We start from the raw sequence: 18,258 nt of genomic DNA, 5'->3' as shown, positions 1-18,258 counted from the left end.
TCTGACCCAAAAAGCCTCATGAAGTAGGACTAGCGCCCGAAGAACGTGCAAGAACAGCAGGTTCTAGGCTCAGCCTCTGCACTGTATGGCGTTACTTAGGGCCCCGAAGACGCCTGACCTATATACACAGCGTTCCTAGGCTCCTGCATTTGCCAAATGAGGGCAGTTTTCTTTACCACAATAGATGACCATAGGCCCATCTCTATAAACTTGCCATTTTTGGAAATAAAGAATCAGTCAACGGAGAAAATTTAAGATTTATTTTCGGTAAAACCAAACAACTGATTTGAATAAGGCACATTCTTCAACACCCGTAAGAAACAAGTGCAAAAGCAACCCCAGTTGGACAGCTGAGAACGCCAAGAACTTGGACCCGAACACTGGCAAAAGTCCACTCATTTTTGTTCAATAGAGAAAAAATGCAGTTGTATTTCAAAGTCAATATGCTGCTTCTTCCTCTGATGGCAGGGATGGCAAATAGATTTGCACTTCGAGTAATCTGATCAGCTGTGAGTAGCTGTGAGGAGCTTCCTGTTGCTGAGGCTGGGCGTGAGGGAAGGCAGGCTGGGCCTAACATCCTGCCCACTCTGCCCCACTTCGGTGGCATTCAACAGCCTGTGGCTTCCCGAGTCCACAATGTCCCTTTTAATTCAGTAAGTGCTCTTAGCCAAGGGCAAATTTCGTTTATGAGCCCCGATGAGAAAACAGGGGGGAAATCATTTCCCAAGGCAGGAACCAATCTCTGGATTTTTAAAGACATCGAAACAAGCTGAGATACAGACTACAGGTAATACTGGAAGGGAAGGCACCAAAGTCTCATTTATCTTTACAGATTGTTTGCAGGTTAGGGGATGCTGCTTGTGTTCTCAGGCCATTAGGGTAAGGCCAGTGCTCTTTCTTACTCTACACATATATTTTTGAAGCCAGGTAGAGAAGCAAGTGGTGATAGGGCAGTTTATTAGTTAGAAATGAGTTTCAGTAGTCCAACCTCAGTCTCGGTGAGGCAAATTTAGGCCACAACCTAACACCGAAACTGTCAACAAGTAGGAAGAAGGCATATTTTAAAGTCCTCCGGGGAAACTGTTTTACATGGATGTCTTAGTTTAGTTCTCTCTAGGATTGATAACATCTTTTCTGCAAATTTGCTATTATTCATGTGTGTGACTCTTAAGGCTCAGTATGTGATCATCGCATAGAAGCCTTTAGAAACAAATTTAAATTATCATTTTGTATTTCCTTGGGTTGTGATTAAGGGATTTGTAATCAATGGTATTCTACATTCTTATAAAAAGACAAATATGGACAGTGGTACATAGTGTTGAGGGTGCTTTAATTTTGAAAAAGAAAAACACAAGAAAACCACTATGGCTTTTCAACAAATTTAAAAGTGAAATATAGTATGCTCAGACTGGCAAACAAAATATTACAATGAACACTGATATTAACTATACATTCGACTTGAAAAACAGACTTAAAAATTGCTTTTATGAAATAATATATTGGGCACTTTACAATTATGTAATGGCTTATTTTTATAATTGTTTTATTTTTCAAATGATAAAAAGTTTTCATGTTGCTATTTGAAAGTACTTCTTTACAAATAAGCTACATGGGTATAAAGTCATTCCCATTAAATGATAACTCTAATCAGATACAAAAATTACATTTCCTATTTAACATGAGTTTTTGAAGTCCTAGATGCCTGTATATGCTGCGTAAACACTTTGGTCAGACATATGCCAATACAGTCCTGGTGAAGATCATGTTGCTGAATCATCACGTTCATGTGTTGTATTTGTTTGTTATTTTTTAATGTCAGTGCTCATTATGCCACCTGTCTTTAACAGATCAAAGTATAATTCAAACAATTAAAAACTGTGAAAAGGTCAAAACCACCTCAGTATCTACCACCGTTCACAGGGGTCCTCAGTTGGATAGGGGCAGAGATCACAACATGCTGAGCTTTACCACTGTAAGCTGGGAGGCTTTCAAATGAAATTCATTCAAATTATTTGATTAAAAAAAATAGAGACAATATCATTACTACCTCTAGTGATATGAATCCCCTGGAACTTCTTTGCCAACCCTTAGAAACTAACTGGAAAACCTAAAATTTATCCCACAGGGACAAAATTCAAGTCCAGAGACAATTTCTTATTCCACCAGTTGCTTCTAGGATGCTGGTGTCAATCAAAAAGTGTTTATGTTAATATATGATGTAATGAGAGCTATTCTGTGATAGTAACTAAACAGTGGTGCCTGGGTGTCATATGCCCACAAGTTCTTGTTCTCAAGTCAAATAAAACAAAACCTGTATTATATGAATGAAAGATGAACTACTGGACACACAAAAGAAAATCTGGAAACTTGAAAAATGTGAAAAATAGAATCAAGTAGAAATTAACCTAAAGAGTCTATTGGATAATACATTTTATTTGTTCCTTTAAAAAATATAAAGTTTTATGCTTTAAAAATAATTTTTTCATAAGAAGACTCAGAGCTAATATACTGCTTCTTTTTAGTGATTTCTGAAGTAGTCAACAGAGAACTGACAATGGTTTCAGATGACTGCCCTTATCCATGGAAGGAAAAGGTTTTTCAAGAAAGACTGAATGGTAAAAAAGTTGTAACTTTTTTGAAATTTCCTTTTCTAAATCATGTTTAAAGGAAATAATGAAAAACCATATTCCACTGAATGAAGAAAGAAGAGCCTCTGTTTCAACCCTGACCCGAGTCATTAGACACACTGACATTAGACACACACAGATCACATGGTTCCTGCGAGGTCCAAGGCAGCCAGGGCAGCTGGCCCACAAAACAGTTCTGCAAGGCACCGTTGGTTTGTGAGTAATGCTAGCATCTGAGAGCTAGAAGTGCAGGAAAAAAGTCGACTATGGTATATAGATCTTTCTTCAGTTTATTTCCTCTGAGAGTATACTGGATTGATATGCTATTTGCCATGCTTTAACTTTTTATTCAGGTAGGCCTTTCCTCAATTCTGTTAGAAGGTTCCTTCATAAAATCCCAAATGAAAATAGTTCCTTTAGGTGTGCCTCTCTTTCCTGCAACAGATATTTTCAAACAGATTCTTCAATAAAGATACTGATATCTTCTGTTTCCAAAATTCCTTCCATTCTTTAATCACATGACTTCTCTGCTCTCATACCAGCAGAGAGGCCAAAACCTAGTTGAAACATTCTAAGAGTAGCTGAAATGGCCCAGGAGCATGGTGGTAGTTCCCAGGACTGCCATGTAATGGGACAGACCCTTCATCAGGTCAAGATCATTTCCTAGAGTTCTGCTTTCAGAGTTGAAATTAAACAAACAAGAAAATCTACTGTCTTTGTAAACACTGTCTCAACCTAACAGTCACAGAACATAGGTCCAACAATTAACCATTGACCATAATGGTCTATTGACCATTAGAACCTCTTAGAAATTATCTACCATTTTTGCTTTCTCTAAGTATACTTCTCTTGCATTTCTTTAATTGTTAGCTGAATAGTACTTCTAACAAGAAGATAAATAAATGAGGTGCGCTACATAATGTTCTATTACACCTTAACAAGCAAACAGTACAGTAAAGGTATGTTAATGTACCTATATAAATTTTACTATTCATTTGGTTATTAAATTTTGTTCCTCTTAAAGGACACTCACACTCTCATCCTAGACAATTATAAAATTCCATTCAAGGGAGAGAGAACTGATGACTAATGAAAATTAACAAAAGCATCAGAAATATGCTAGCAGATACAACTTTAAACATTCTGTTCATCTATAGGTCTTTGACTTCTATAAAAAAAAGTGTACAATAAACACATATTGTATCTTCTTCCTACTCATAATTTTAATACATTCATTTTTTCCTACCCATTTCCTGTCTTCTAAGATGGTTTCTTGCTCAATCAGGGGTTTTCAAACTCCCTTATCAGTGGAACTCTCTGTTCCAGCAGAATCTTATGAAGAATCCCCATGAAAGAGCTGAAGAACAGTTTGGATACAAAGGGGTGGGGGGCTGGGTTGAACAGTAGACACAGCGTGAAAATCACAGCCCTGGACAGTTCAGAAGAGCTGAGGTAAAGGTGCAGCCAATTAGCATTCCTTCATTCCCAGTGATTATAGACAATCCCCCACCAGTTCCCATTAAAAAAAAAAACATTTTTTGAGTACAGCTGCTTTTATCTCAGCTCATGGACAGAAGAAAAAGCACAGTGACTTACATAAAGTATTTAGCTATTTGAATACAAATTTCCTTTTTTCATACCATTCAAAAAGTGCAAATTAGTATAAAATGTAATCCCACCACTAGGCTATTAAAATGAGCTTTTGAAACATTTCCCATACGATACAAAAATCACTCTGTAGTTACTCTCAGAAGATTGTTTTCCTGTGCAATAATTCTGCTGCTGTATTTTTAGATTAAAAAAACAACCCCACAGTTATATATATATATCATGCTGTATTTCAAACCCGATTTGCTTGAAAGGCAAGGAAACAAAGTCAAGTCAGCTTTTAGCTTGGCCATGCTTTTAGCTTAGAAAAAACTGCAAGAAGTGAAAAATAAAAGATTCGTTTCCCTCAAAGCGGCTCCCCTGTGGCGATGTCCTCGCATCCAACACTCTCCTCCCGCGGCCACGCATGGCCTCGGGGCCGACGGGGCCGGGCCCACGGCCTCCCGCGCAGGCGCGCGGGGCTCACAGCCCGCAGCCCTGCTCCTCGATGAGCCGCACGGGCTGCACCGGCAGCACCAGGTGGGAGATGCGGCTCCACAGCCCGCTCAGCTTGTCCGAGTCCATGCGGTTGAAGGAGTGGGGCGTGTTCGAGTTGGTGAACCGGGCCCAGAGAAGATCCCTCACTTTTTCTTCCGTTTCCCTCGGGCCCACACTCGCTTCTAACGTCTCCTCCTCGAGGAGAACCGTCAGCACCAGGGCCACGTCCTTGAAGGCGGCGTTCTCGTGGTCGCAGTACTTGTAGAAGATCAGCGTGGAGCCCGCGGGCAGGGACTCGAAGCGGTGCACCACGGCGGCCTTCCGGCCGTCCTCGAAGCCGGAGCTCAGCTCCATGTCAACCAGCAGCTTGACCGTGTCGCTGTCCTCCGAGGTCCGCCCGGCCCCGTCGATCTGGATGGCGGAGACTTTCTGGGAGGAGGTGTAGGCGTCGGCGACGCGATGGCTGAGGCACTTCAGGGTCTCTCTTCCCTCCCGAGCTGCCGTGAAGATGATGGTGGCCGGCTCCGTGGGGTTCGAGGCGTTGAGGTGCTTCTGGAGGAACTTCCGGCCCCGCTGCCACAGGAAGGAACTCTGGCCCGGAAACGTTTCCTTCAGCTGCCCGAACTGGGCCAGGAAGGCCTCCAGGGCCGGGTTCCGGGGCGCGTGCTGGGCCGGGGAGAAGTAGCTGTGAGCGGAGCTCAGGATCAGAGCCACGGCAACCAGGACGCCAAGGATGGCGGGGCCTGTCAGGGAATGGGCAGGATAGACGGAGGGAGAGAGAGAGACGTGAGTCGGAAATCAAGCCCGCGCTGCGCTGACACGAGGTGCCTCCTGTCAGGTTCACTGGCTGTGGTGAGTGTCTTTGGCCGAAATCCTTTGAACTTTCTGCTCTTAAAACCTAGCTGATATAGCTCCCCCCGCCCCGCCCCCCAATTTCTTATCTTTAATTATCTGAAGATACAACGTCTTGGTTCCAAAGTAAAAGCTAAGTTTATGTATTTGTGGCCCCGAGGTCTTTGTTGCTGCAATACTGTATAGAGATATGATTCAGAAATGAAGTATCCGGATAGTCTCCCTTCTCAAAGCGCCTAGGCTGCCTGCACCAGGACGTTTTTTGTTAAATGGTCCAGGTGTAACAACGGCGCTGGAGAGGTTCACTCGCACCAAACAGGCAGTTTGGGTTCTTGTTTACCCACCGCCTTTCCTCCTGTGGCACATGCCCATTTGGCTCAGGGTGGTGAACTACGCCAGGACCCCCAAAGGGAAGCCCCCTAAAAAGCTCTACTGCTCTCTTATTGCCACCTACTTTCTAACTTCAAACAAACAAACAAACAACATGATTAAGCTGTTTAACTCTGCAGGTCTTCTAGTATGTTTTCTGAGGATTTCTGAGTGTGAATCAACACCATACTAAGACCAGCGTGGTTCTCACCATAGCTCAAAAACTCCTTGTTATTAATCTTCCTGATGGTGCCCTGTGCATTCTCTTTGTTTTCTTCCAATGTTTGTGTTTCTTCCAATGTTTGTGTTTCTTGTTGATGACTTTCAGCTTCTGAGGGAAAAAAAAAGAATGTTATTTTTAGACAGTACACCAATGACAGTGTGTATGCCTTTACACTTCTTACCAAACCAAAGAATTATTCGACTGAGAGGATTTCTATCCTTCGTAAAATGTTCTTTTATACATGGCTAACTTTTTTCCTGTCTTTTCCTTAAAGTTCACTTATTTTTATTCTACCTAGAAGAATAAAAGGCAGTGCTATAAAATTCCTTTAAGGATACTGTTGCTACTTTCATAATTCCTCACAGGCCCTTACTTCAAGAACAAAGAAGCAAGGATCCTAATGTTGCAGCCAAACCTATCTATGTAAGTCAACCAAAAATGTACAAAATTAAGAAGTGATTTAAGAACTTCCAGCTGTACACAACACTCAGCATTACGCGACAGTGACGCTCGAATTATGGTGCTCAAGTCTCACATGGCTCCTCGGGGCCCCAAGTACACAAAGGACAGAGGCACTAAGTTTAGTGCCAGGAGAGATTACTGTACAGTTGCAAAATAGCTCACAAAATCAAGTCTGAAACTCTTAGTGAAGGAGGTAGATAAAGCAAGGGCTACAGGGTTAAGAACGTTTATCAGCTATATAAAAATGTAGTTGCGGGTGAGACACCAATCTTAAAATGTGGGGTACAAAGGAGCACAGGATTTTGTAGCACTCTAAGGTATTTCACTGTAGGGCAGGGGTGTCAAACTCATTTTCACCAGGGGCCACATCAGCCTCATCATTGCCTTCAAAGGGCTGAATGTAATTGCAACTCCTTAACTATTAAGGAGTAGTTACATTTATACAGTTCCGAAATTATTTTGGCCCTTTGAAGGCAACTGCAAAGCTGATGTGGCCCCCAGTGAAAATGAGTTTGACACCCCTGTTCCAGAGTGTAGAGGTAAGTGTGCTTGACCCCAGCAAGGTAGCTCACTCAATAGTGAAAGCTGAGTATTGCCCATAAACGTCCTGGAAAAATAACTCAAATATCATACTGTATTAAGTAAAGAAATAGAATCATCTTCACTTGCAAAGGATAGTTCATTTAGTCATATCACACCACAAAAAATAGATTTTTAAAATATCCTATCACAGAATTTAAGGACTGAAAGGATCTTTTTTTATATATTTTCTTTCACATTTTTAAAAAAATTGTTGTTCAAGTACAGTTGTCTCCACTTTCCCCCCATCACTCCCCCAGACTGAAAGGATCTTTAATGATCGTCCACTCTGGCCTCCCACCTTACCTATTATGGCCAAAGGTCCAAGGAGGTTAAGGGTTTTGCCCAAGGCCACATAGAGAAATGTGGCTGAGATTAGAACAAGGTTTCTCATCTCCTAGATTAGCTCATTCTATTATATTAAGTTGCTTCCCACAAATAAACTACATTTTAAAACAATATTTTCATCCTCTACTCAGTGAACCTGCACACTGGTGAAATTCTGATGGCATTTAATGATCCATATAGCTTTCATTCATTTCTTCAATTAACAAATATTCACGGACTTGCTTCTCCGTGCCAGGTGCCACGAAACACAATGAATGAGAGAGACATAATCCTTGCCTTTGCTGAAGTTACAGACCATCCTAATGATTAATGAATGAAACATATATTTGAGATCAGTCATGGATTTATAGTGAAACATAAATTTCTAGCCCTTAAGTCCCTGAGGAACAGAGTGTCTTATATTTTATACTCCTTTGCACTGGTAAATAGGCATTTCAGGCTGAGCTCTTCAGAGTACTTGGAAAATACAAATCCATACATACAGTCACAGAAGGTGAGAGCTGCAAGAGACCAGCTGGATACCAACTTGTTCAACTTCTTCATTCTATAAATAGGAAACTCAAGTAACAGGAGGTGAAGAGATTTGCCGAAGGTCACCCAAGGGGGAAGGCCACAACTAGAGTCCATGGCCCTTGACTTCCAGTAAGGACTTAGCACACTGTAACTATTATCTTCATAAGGGAAGATATGATGCTTGTTCTTAATGTACAAGCTGGGGAGGGGACTAGGAATCAGATAGAGAGAAATTAACTGATTTGCCCAAAGTCCTATAAAACTGAAATGACTGCATTAATGGTACTTGCACCATAGATGTTGGTTTTTAAATTTCTCATCTCTTGATTTTTGTAGCATTTAGTTTCCCAAAACAAAAGATTTTTAAAATTGTTAAGTGAAAACATGCTCATGAGAGATAAAGAAAAAGTCAGAGGTGAATTTTTTTAAAGTCATGCCCTTTTTTTCCCCATCATACTACACTAATACAATTAGTAAATAAATGAAACCATTGTTTAAAAATGCAGTTTATTTAATGGAGTGGAATGAGTTAGTCTAGGAGAGAAGAAACCTCATTCTAATTCCAACTCAGCCATATCTTTTTATGTGACCTTGGACAAGGCCCAAGGAAAGAGATGTTCTCTGGAAAGGACCCTGACCTACGCTGTATCATCGGTAACAGAGCAATCAATACAACACGGGACAGAAGGTCAGTGGGGACTCTCACCTGGCTCCACCAGTCGCCTCCTCAGTGTCCCCTGGCTCTCCAGCCCTGCACTGGAAGGACCAAGACTCTGGGCTCCCAGGGAGTCTACAGCAGGTGGCCTCTGGGAAGCTCCGGGTCTGCTGCTCACTTCCTCAGGGGGGTCCGAGGAGCTGCTCCCTATTGGTGCACCTGCTCTTTCTGCCTCGTCACCTGGAGAACAGTTGGGTTCTGGATGCAAGGGTTCTTCACTTTCACCCAGACTTTCTGAAGAGAGTTGATGCTCTTGTTCACCATCCTGAAAACTCTGGTTGGTCTCATGTTCTGTTTCATCCTTTGGGTATTGCCCACAATTTATTTCATCAGGACTTTCTGATGGATCAGCTGTACCTGTACTTCCTGAACCTATTGTTTCAACCTCTTGGGGGTCTTTGTTGAGGCCAGAGGCAGGGCTCAGGGCCTGAGCTTCTTCAACGGTACTTGCTGTGACTGTTGTTTCCTGTGCCTGAGAATTTATGGATGGGTCATTTTCCAAATCCTTTTGAGAGTCTATGGAGATAAAAATGTATCATTTTTTAAAGATTCCTTTTTTGTATTTTAACAAGGTCCCCAAATAATAAGTAATATTTATATAGACTTTTATGGTTTACAAGGCATTCTTCCTAAACATTGTTTCTCTTGACATCCACTAAAGGAGATTAAGACAAAACAAACAAATTTATTATGTTAATGAATTTAAGAAACAATACTAGTGTAAAACTATTCTGAATGACAGAACCAATGTTTGGTTGCATTAAAATATCCTCTTCCCTAATGAAATAATGGATCTAGGCAATTGTCATCAACAGCAACTAAACCATTCCACAAAAAGCTAATGAGAAGTTTTGTAATGGATGACCAGAGTGACAACTGCTGAACCACCTGATCAATCTTATCACACAAAGAGGGAAAACCAGCCACCATTTGCCTCCTGATTCAGTGCAACAGGAAGTATACCACCTAGGAACTCTTCCTGTACAACAGCTGAACCTGATTCTAATCATGCTTCTAGAGCTAACTACCAGGATCCAAGAAGTACAGGGATAGAGGAATGCATTAAATTATGCCTCAGGAATGCAATCAGTAAAACCCAGAATGTGGGACATTCAAAGGAACAAAAGATTCTGTTTAGTAAGAGCAAGAAATAAAAATAAATGTCAAGAAAAGGAAAAAAAGGATGGGTGGCCTGCTGATTAAGAGAGACATCAGAGACCCATCAACCAAATGCAATGTGGACACACTGTTCAGACCCATTGTCAAAGAAATCAATTGTTATAGGAATATTTATGAGACAATCAGGAAAATCCGAATGCCAGAAATTTGATGGTACTAAGAAATTTTTGTTCACCTTTCACAACAACAAAGGTATTGTGATGGTATTTTTTTAAAAGCATCCTTATCTTTTAGAGATAAGGATTCAAGTATTTATGGCTAAAATGATAGGTCTAGATAGAATTTGCTCTAGTTAAATGGTATGGGGGAAAGGAGAAGTGGGGGAGGCTAGATGAAACAGTATTAGCCATATGTTGACAGCAGATGAAGCCATTTGATGGCTCCATGGGATTCATTTCATCCCTCTCTCTACTTTTACATTTGAAATTTTCTATAATAAAACTTTAAAAAATTAAGCAATCTAAAAGATACATCAGTTAAATGCAGTGTGTGACCCTACTGCAAAAAGAGAAAAAAAATACAACCCAGCTGTGATTGAGACAACTGGGTAGAGGTGAGTAACTCACTGGATATGTGACAAGTTAAGGAATAACTATTAATTTTTTTTATGTGTGATAATTCTATTTTGGTTATATTTTTAAAAATATACTTTCAAGAGAAGAAAACTGTTCCCCAATAAAATAATGTAATGTCTTGGATTCACACTTAAAGATTCCAAGCCAGGCCACAAGTTCCACATTATGTAGGTAATAGTTGAAGTTAGATGTTGAATACATGGGGGTTCATGATACTGTTCTTTTATGTTTTTTAAAAAACATCCTTAGTAAAAGATTTAAATAAATATGACATTCTTCTCTTCTGAAAATCTATATTTTGCCTATTTTGTATATATCCTCTGTATACACATAAGTCAGATGAATTTAAATTTCATCTTTCCCTATAATTGAAAAATCCCCTCTAAATATATAGCACATCACTGTTTTCTTAATTTTTAAAACCATCTTGATTTTTTAGATAAATAAAGATTTGTCTACAGTCTTTTTCTGATTCATTGCATTTTTCCAATACTGTATAGGTCCCTACTATGGGAGTTTCTGAAACATTAATTTTACTTACAATTAAGGTCTGGTATTATGGTAAATTCAATAAATGTGAAAGAATAAGAATAACCATAACAAATTAATGAATTAAGTTAATTTCTGTTTTACTTCCAAGCTTCAGGCTTCGGTCAGTTGTCAGAGATTTTCTCTCAGCACAGCCCTAGTTTCCTACAGCACCAACCTCAGAGCTGCACAAACTTATCTTACCCTCTGCAGGATCCCCAAGTCCTCTGTCTGCCATGTTTGTCTTCTGTCTCTTCAGACTTCGAGATATTTTTCGTTACTATCTGGTTTTTCTTGTGAAGATGTCTTGTTTTCTCCTTGTCCCAAGTCCCAACAGACTCATGCTTCCCGTGGACCCAGGAAACAAGGCATATATACAGTCACTAAAATAAAATGAAACAAAAGAAAGTAAATGACTTTTTATTCATACATAGGAGAAATGCCAATTTCAACTTATCTTTTTAGTATGAGTAGTGTTTCCTGTATCAAACGATTTCTAGTGAAGAAAAAATGTTTTCTGCCTTTCTTGAGGATCCCATTCCACATTCTAGACTACATACAGAAAACAGCTTCATATAATTAACTTTGAATGCCATAATCTCCTAATATATTCCTGTGTGGCTGAAAAGATAAGACCAAGTGACCAGAATCTTACAAAGGACATCTATGAAACTGAAGTAAAAAGTAATTCTAAGAGTAGAAATTGAAGTCACTGCTGAGTTACTCATTGCAGATGTCCTTTATGTCTTCAGTTTCTGTCCCATATAAATTCCTCAGACTTTGCCTGTCCAGAGTTTATCCTTAACAGGTAACCCTGCACAGGGGCCACCTGCAAACTAAGATAATTGCCTGGTATTTGGAGTAGGAAATACACATTTGGAGTTCCATTACTGCCTTCTTAGTGGTATTCTTTTGGAAAATATAGAGAAGTAACCCTTTATACAATGCCTTTTTAGGCAGTACTCAAAGAAGACTGATATATAAATTATGAGCTACATACAAGAGGAATCAAAAGCAGAGGAAATTTATAAGCAATAAAAATTATATCACTTTATAGTCAAAATCTTTTTTGTTAAAAACAGTATCTGAAGTTACCTAGCCTTCAATATCTGTAAAAATGATTAAAGACTGCCATGAGGATTAAATACAAAAATGTATGTTATCCTCAAAAAAATTAAGAACCATCGTATGATCCAGCAATTCCACTTCCGAGTGTTTGTCCAAAGACTATGAAAACACTAATTTGAAATGATGCACCCCTCTGTTCATAACAGAATTATTTACAATAGACAAGATATGGAAACAACCAATGTGTTCATCAATGGATGATTGGATAAAGATGTGGTACATATACACAATGGAGTGCTACCCAGCCATAAAAAAGAATAAAATCCTGCCATTTGTGACAACATGGCTAGACCTAAGTGAAATAAGTCAGATGGAGAAAGACAAATACTGTATCATTTGACTCATATGTGGAATCTAAAAAAAAATGAACAAATGAAAAACAAAACAAACATGCAAAGAACAGATTGGTGGTTACCAGAGGGTCATGGAGGCAATTGTATGGTGAAGCATGGTAACAAGACTGTTAGTGGTGATCACTGTCATGTATGCAGATGTTGAATCATAATGTTGTATGTCTGGAGCTTATATAATGTTATATACCAAGTTTAACACAATAAAAAAATAAATATATGTGAAAGAGCTTTGTAAAGTGTTATTTTGACAGGCTAGCCTTCTTTGTCTCCTTCTCAGCACAATTTTGTAAAATGTAATCTTAAAAATTAAAATATTTATCCCAAATGCCTAGCACAGTGCCTGGTATAGAGTAAGAACTCCACAGTTTAATTGAAAATAATATGAATGAACGAGTGCATGAAGAGCAGTGCCAATTATCAATGGGAAGGGAAGGGAGGAGTTAGGGACAGGCCTCCTTTCTGCGAGTGTAGACCTATGGACTATGTGACAAAAATTGGATCAGTTTGTTCCTGGGAGAAGAACTGACTGGAAAAGGGCATGAGAAAACATTCTAAGGTCAAGAAAGTGTTTCGTATGTTTATTGAGGTGGTGGTTACAATTGTCATCAAATTTAAAATCTGCATTTTGTTGCATGTAGAATATCCTCAATAAGCTTTATAATGGAATGTTTTCAAAATATATTAATTGGCAACAAAATGTATTACTATAGGTTGCAGCCAATAAATAATCTGCAGGCTTCTGGCCAAGTTGGAGGTCTAGATAGATATGCTTTACCTCCTCGCACAACCAAAAGGATAACAACCAATTTAAAAACAAGAAACAACCAGAACTGCTAGAAAATCTAACTGTATGGAAGTCCGACAGCCAAGGAGCTAAAGAAGAAATATTCATCCAGACTGGTAGGAAGGGCAGAGATGGGAAGCCAGGGGGAGAGAAACAAAGCAAGGCGGTGGCTGGTGGACTGGGAAGTCCAACATTCACGTGCAGATAAAAACTGGGAGGAGCAACTAGGGGGCCAGACAAGTGGCACAACCAAGGGTTCCAGCGCCAGGAAAATAAGGCATCAAAACCTCTGGCTATAAAAACCTGTGGAGGGTTGCCATGGTGGGAGAAACTGTCAGTCTCTCAGGAGAGTCTGTTGGAGGGTCCTATAGGGTCCTAGAATGTACATAAGCCCACCCACCCAGGAATCAGCACCAAGGAAGCACCTGAAAGGGCCCCATTTCCTTGTGGGAAGTAGGGAAGTGACTGAAAGCAGGGCAAGAGCCATGCAAGCAGCACTGTTCCTTCTCTGACCCCTCCCCCACATACAGCGCCACAACGTGGTGAGGTGGGTTGCCCTGCCCTAGTGAGTACCTAAGACTCTGCCCCTTACAACATAACAGGTGAGCCAAGACAAAGAAATTTGGTCCAAATAAAAGAACAGATCAAAATTCTGGAAAAATTACTAAGTGATGAGGAGATAGCCAACCTATCAGATGCAGCGTTCAAAGCACTGGTAATCAGGATGCTCAGAGAAATGACTATGACTGCAAAATAAAGGAAGAAGTGAAGGCTATACAAAGTGAAATAAAGAAAAATATTCAGGGAACCAACAGTGAAGGGAAGGAAACTGGGACTCAAATCAACAACTTGGGACAAAAGGAAGAAATAAACATTGAACTGGAACAAAATGAAGAAACAGGAATTCAAAAATCAAGGGGAAGCTTAGGAACCTCTGGGACAACTTTAAATGTACCAACATCCCAATCATAGGGGTGCCAGGAGAAGAGGAAGAGCAAGAAATTGAAAACTTATTTGAAAAAATAACAAGAGAAAACTTTCCTATTCTGGCGAAGGAAACAGATACAAGTCCAAGAAGTTTAGAGTCCCAAACAAATTGGACCCAAAGAGAGCCATACCAAAACACATCAGAATTAAAACAATAAAGATTAAGGATAGAGAATCTTAAAAGCAGCAAGGCAGTTACCTACAAAGGAGTTTTCATAAGACTATCATCTGATTTCTCTAAAAGAAAACTTGCAGGCAAGAAGGGACTGGAAAGAAGTATTCAAAGTCATGAAAAGCAAGGATCTGCATCCAAGAGCAAAACTCTCATTTAAAATGGAAGGGAAGATAAAGTGCTTCCCAGATAAGGTCAAGTTAAAGGAGTTCATCATCACCAAACCCTTATTATATGAAATGTTAAAGGGACTTATCCAAGAAAAAGATCAAAACTGTCAACAGTAAAATGACAACAAATTCAACTATCAACAACAACCTAAAAAAACCTAAACGAACAACTAGAACAAAAACAGAATCACAGAAATGGAGATCACATGGAGGGCTATCAGCAGGGAGAGGGAAGGGGCAGAACGGGGGAAAAGGTACAGGGAATAAGGAGTATAACTGGTACGTACAAGATAGATGGGGGGGAGGGTACAAATAGTATAGGGAGAAGCCAAAGAACTCATATGTACGACCCACGGACATGAACTAAGTGGACATGAACTAAGTGGGGAGGAATGTTGGAGGGAATGAGGGTACTGGGCAGAGGGGGATACAGGGGAGAAAAACATGGGACAACTGTAATAGCATAATCAATAAAATGTACTTAGAAAAACAATCTGCAAAGGAACTGCCACAGGTATTCCTATAATCTTGCAAATGCTTGAGATAACACCTCCCTCGCCTCAAGGCACAGGCCATTCCTGTATCTCCTTGCATTCAGGCCCTTTGTAACATGTCACGTGTCATGCTGTGGTATCTGGGAGATCTGGAGGCCACTACTCCTGAAACACGTCAATCTTTTGAACATGTCCAATCCATACCAGGAAGCGTGCGCATTTAGAACCTCCGAGCTGCGTAATGGAAGCGAGGAGCCTCGTCCTAATGGAAATGGGGATGTCAGAGACTTTCTGCTGTGGTAGGAAAAACCACTCTATACTACATCCATCAACAGACACCTTGGAAGGCATCTTTTGTAAAAATGAACTGATGAAGACCCTGTGTGCTTCTCGTGGCAGAAAAACACTTATGTTTAGGGAAACCCTTTCACGGTCAATGGTGAAATGTTGGTTTCCAGTATGTGGAGGTGACGATTCATTTTCCACTGTCAGTCATCTCCACTTCCCGGTGACTCTGAACACTTATCATTTTGCTTTGACTGTCTCCAGGAGGGCCTGAGACAGGTTAGAGCCGTGAGGTTTCAATATCCCGGGACTGCCCTAAAGAGCTAAGCAAATTTGCCTCACTGCTTCCTCTGTAGATGCGGCTACGGTTCGTGCTCCATCTCCTCGGACCAATGGTGCTGTTGCAACAACCTGGCAGGTGTTCACTGTCGGGGGCACTGACTGACTGGCCTTTGTACTGCAGGGATTCAAGCAAGTCTAGTGGGCTCCACCCTACATGTTGTAAGGGTGCTCTACAAACTGATGCGTATTACATATTGTTATACATATAAAAATGTTATGAATAAAAACTTGAAAGTACCCAATTCTCTTTATTGCCCTGTACAGTTTAATATATATATAAGATTAAACATGAATAGAAAGGATGACATAAACTTCCACTTAGTGCTTGCTTCAAGGATGGGATTCAACTACATCTATAAAGCATCTTAAAAGAAAGAACGGATAAATGTGGCAAAATGTTCTCGTGACCTGGGTACATAGGTGAATGTTATTTTATGCCTTTTTCTATATGTTGGGTATAGTTATTTTTTTAAATGAGTAATTGAAATAAAATATATTGGCTTCTGAGGGGAAAAGAATTGATAGAAAAGGCCTGCAGTGGTCACTCTAGGAGCCCAAACGCAATGAACTTACATTCCTGAGTCACCATCCAACCACAGTCCCCCCTACATTTTGTTACAGCCAGCCGTGGGGAGACAGGAAAAGAAAAGCTGCTGGGAAATGGCAGGACCTCCCCAGCCTCTGCTCCATCCTGGCCAGGGGGAGTAGGCAGCAGGAGGGGAGGGGATGGAGAGCTGGAGAGGACCTGGAGAAGAGGGAAGAGGCAGGTATCAGGACGCACTGGTACCCGCAACACTGAGATGCAAATATTTCTTTTAAAAAGGAGAGGGAAATAAGAAGTTCAGCAGCTGAGAAGAACATGCGAGAATCGGTCCATCCAGGATGGTAGTTTAGACATAAATGCCATCAGGACACATGTGTGGCAGTCAGGATCCAACAAGCATGTCTTGTCTTCTGGCTTTAAAAGTTTATTTTAATGAATGATGCCATTTTAGGCTCTAGAGCTAAAAAGCTGCAGATTACCTTGGCCCTCAAACAACTTACAATCCTGCTGTGGAAACAACCCCCATAAAACGTACACAATGACAATAACTGCTAACGTTTATTGAGCGCCTTCAAAGCACTGTATGTATTAACTCAGTTCCTCTTCACAAATATCTTATGACACATGGGCTGTGATGATGCCTTCTCTCTTCCGGATGAAGAAAGTGGATACAGAGGTTAACTCGCCCACGGTCCTTCAACAGTCAGCACTCGAAGGTCAGTGGGCTGCAGGGCCACCGTGGTTCCCCTACAGCAAGCTGTTTTCGGGTGGCATGCCCGACAGTCCACAGAGAGCCAAGGGCTGCTAGGGGAGACTGCAGAGCCGGAAGGGGTATGACTCATCTCGCTTTACGGAGGATACCTGCGACGTGCTGATGGCCACGTACTCTTTAGGTGCCACAGAGTGCTTTGTTTGCCTGGGCTTGCCTGCTCGCCTGGGATTCCTTCTCCTATGACTAAGAGATGAATCTTCCCACAGTCACCCACAACCCAGGACAGCTTTCCCTTGAGGAGACATTTTCTTCCCCGTCTGCCTCAGCATGTTTCCATTAACCTTCCACTCCCAGGTCTGCCATAAAGTATCACGAAGTAGTTATGAAAGTCATCTTGTAAATGTCCTCCATCATGTGTAAGTGGTGTATCAGCTCCTCCACAGTATGGAGGCACAGAGTGATGTGGCTCACATAATCCAAAAGAGTGGATAACCCTCCAGAGCATTGCCGTAAAAATTAATTTTAAGAACACTCTTATACTTTAAAACTCATTATTCATTAACTTGAGTATTCTAGAATAATCTACAATATTTTAAACCAAGTGTTGTCTTAACTGAAATGACCGCCGCTGAAAAGCTGCAAAGCTTTCTAAATTTCCTCCCTTGCTCAATTTTATGAACTCTCCCACATGTTGTGTCTGGGAGCAAACCATATAGCAGGTATGTGGTAATTACATCTGAGGGCAAAGTACCCCTTTCAATGTAATATTAAAATTATTTTTTTATTCTTTTGTGTATATACTCACATGGCATATACATACCTTAGAGAACTAGAACTGTTTGTAACAAGGGCTACATTAGTGCAATCATTTTAATTAATGAGAAAAAGTGTGACTGAGTTGTAACCTGAAATATCAAGTGACCCTCAGTCTGATGGGGAATCTGTGTCACCAGCAAGGTACAGTGACAGTCACCACCTCGCAGCTTTATGAGCACTCAATCCCCATGCTTTTAAACCAGTGACGAAACGCCATGCCTATGCTGCTGCCATATGGCTCCAAGTACAGCCCGCAGAGCACCTACACAGGTCTCCCAAGGCGCTGTTTGTAAATGCAGATTCCTGGGCCCTGTGGGCAACCCAAGGATGTGTAATTTCTGTAAGGTCAAGAAACTCCCCATTTCTGATAAGCTCATCCAAGTACTGATTTGAAAAACAATGGCATAAATCTACTT

The 18,258-nt window shown here is 40.7% G+C and overlaps 1 protein-coding gene across 2 annotated transcripts in view; it reads right to left on the bottom strand.

Annotated features, from left to right (window-relative positions):
* Positions 1 to 237: 237 nt before the first annotated feature.
* LOC114511891 (torsin-1A-interacting protein 2-like) overlaps positions 238 to 18,258 on the bottom strand; it is a 30,918-nt gene continuing 12,897 nt past the window's right edge. For both annotated transcript variants that reach the window (XM_036015852.1, XM_028530718.2), the window contains exons 2-5: positions 11,260 to 11,438; positions 8,765 to 9,289; positions 6,145 to 6,264; positions 238 to 5,455 (exon numbers count right to left, since the gene is read on the bottom strand). In XM_036015852.1, coding sequence (XP_035871745.1) covers positions 4,698 to 5,455; positions 6,145 to 6,264; positions 8,765 to 9,289; positions 11,260 to 11,293 — 1,437 coding nt within the window. In that variant the 5' untranslated portion in view covers positions 11,294 to 11,438 and the 3' untranslated portion in view covers positions 238 to 4,697. The remainder of the gene's footprint in view (positions 5,456 to 6,144; positions 6,265 to 8,764; positions 9,290 to 11,259; positions 11,439 to 18,258) is intronic.

This window comes from Phyllostomus discolor, chromosome 14 (assembly GCF_004126475.2).
Source record: "Phyllostomus discolor isolate MPI-MPIP mPhyDis1 chromosome 14, mPhyDis1.pri.v3, whole genome shotgun sequence".
Classification (NCBI taxonomy): domain Eukaryota; kingdom Metazoa; phylum Chordata; class Mammalia; order Chiroptera; family Phyllostomidae; genus Phyllostomus; species Phyllostomus discolor.
The sequence above is the reverse complement of the archived record's forward strand: the minus strand, read 5'-3'. Positions and strand labels throughout refer to the sequence as shown.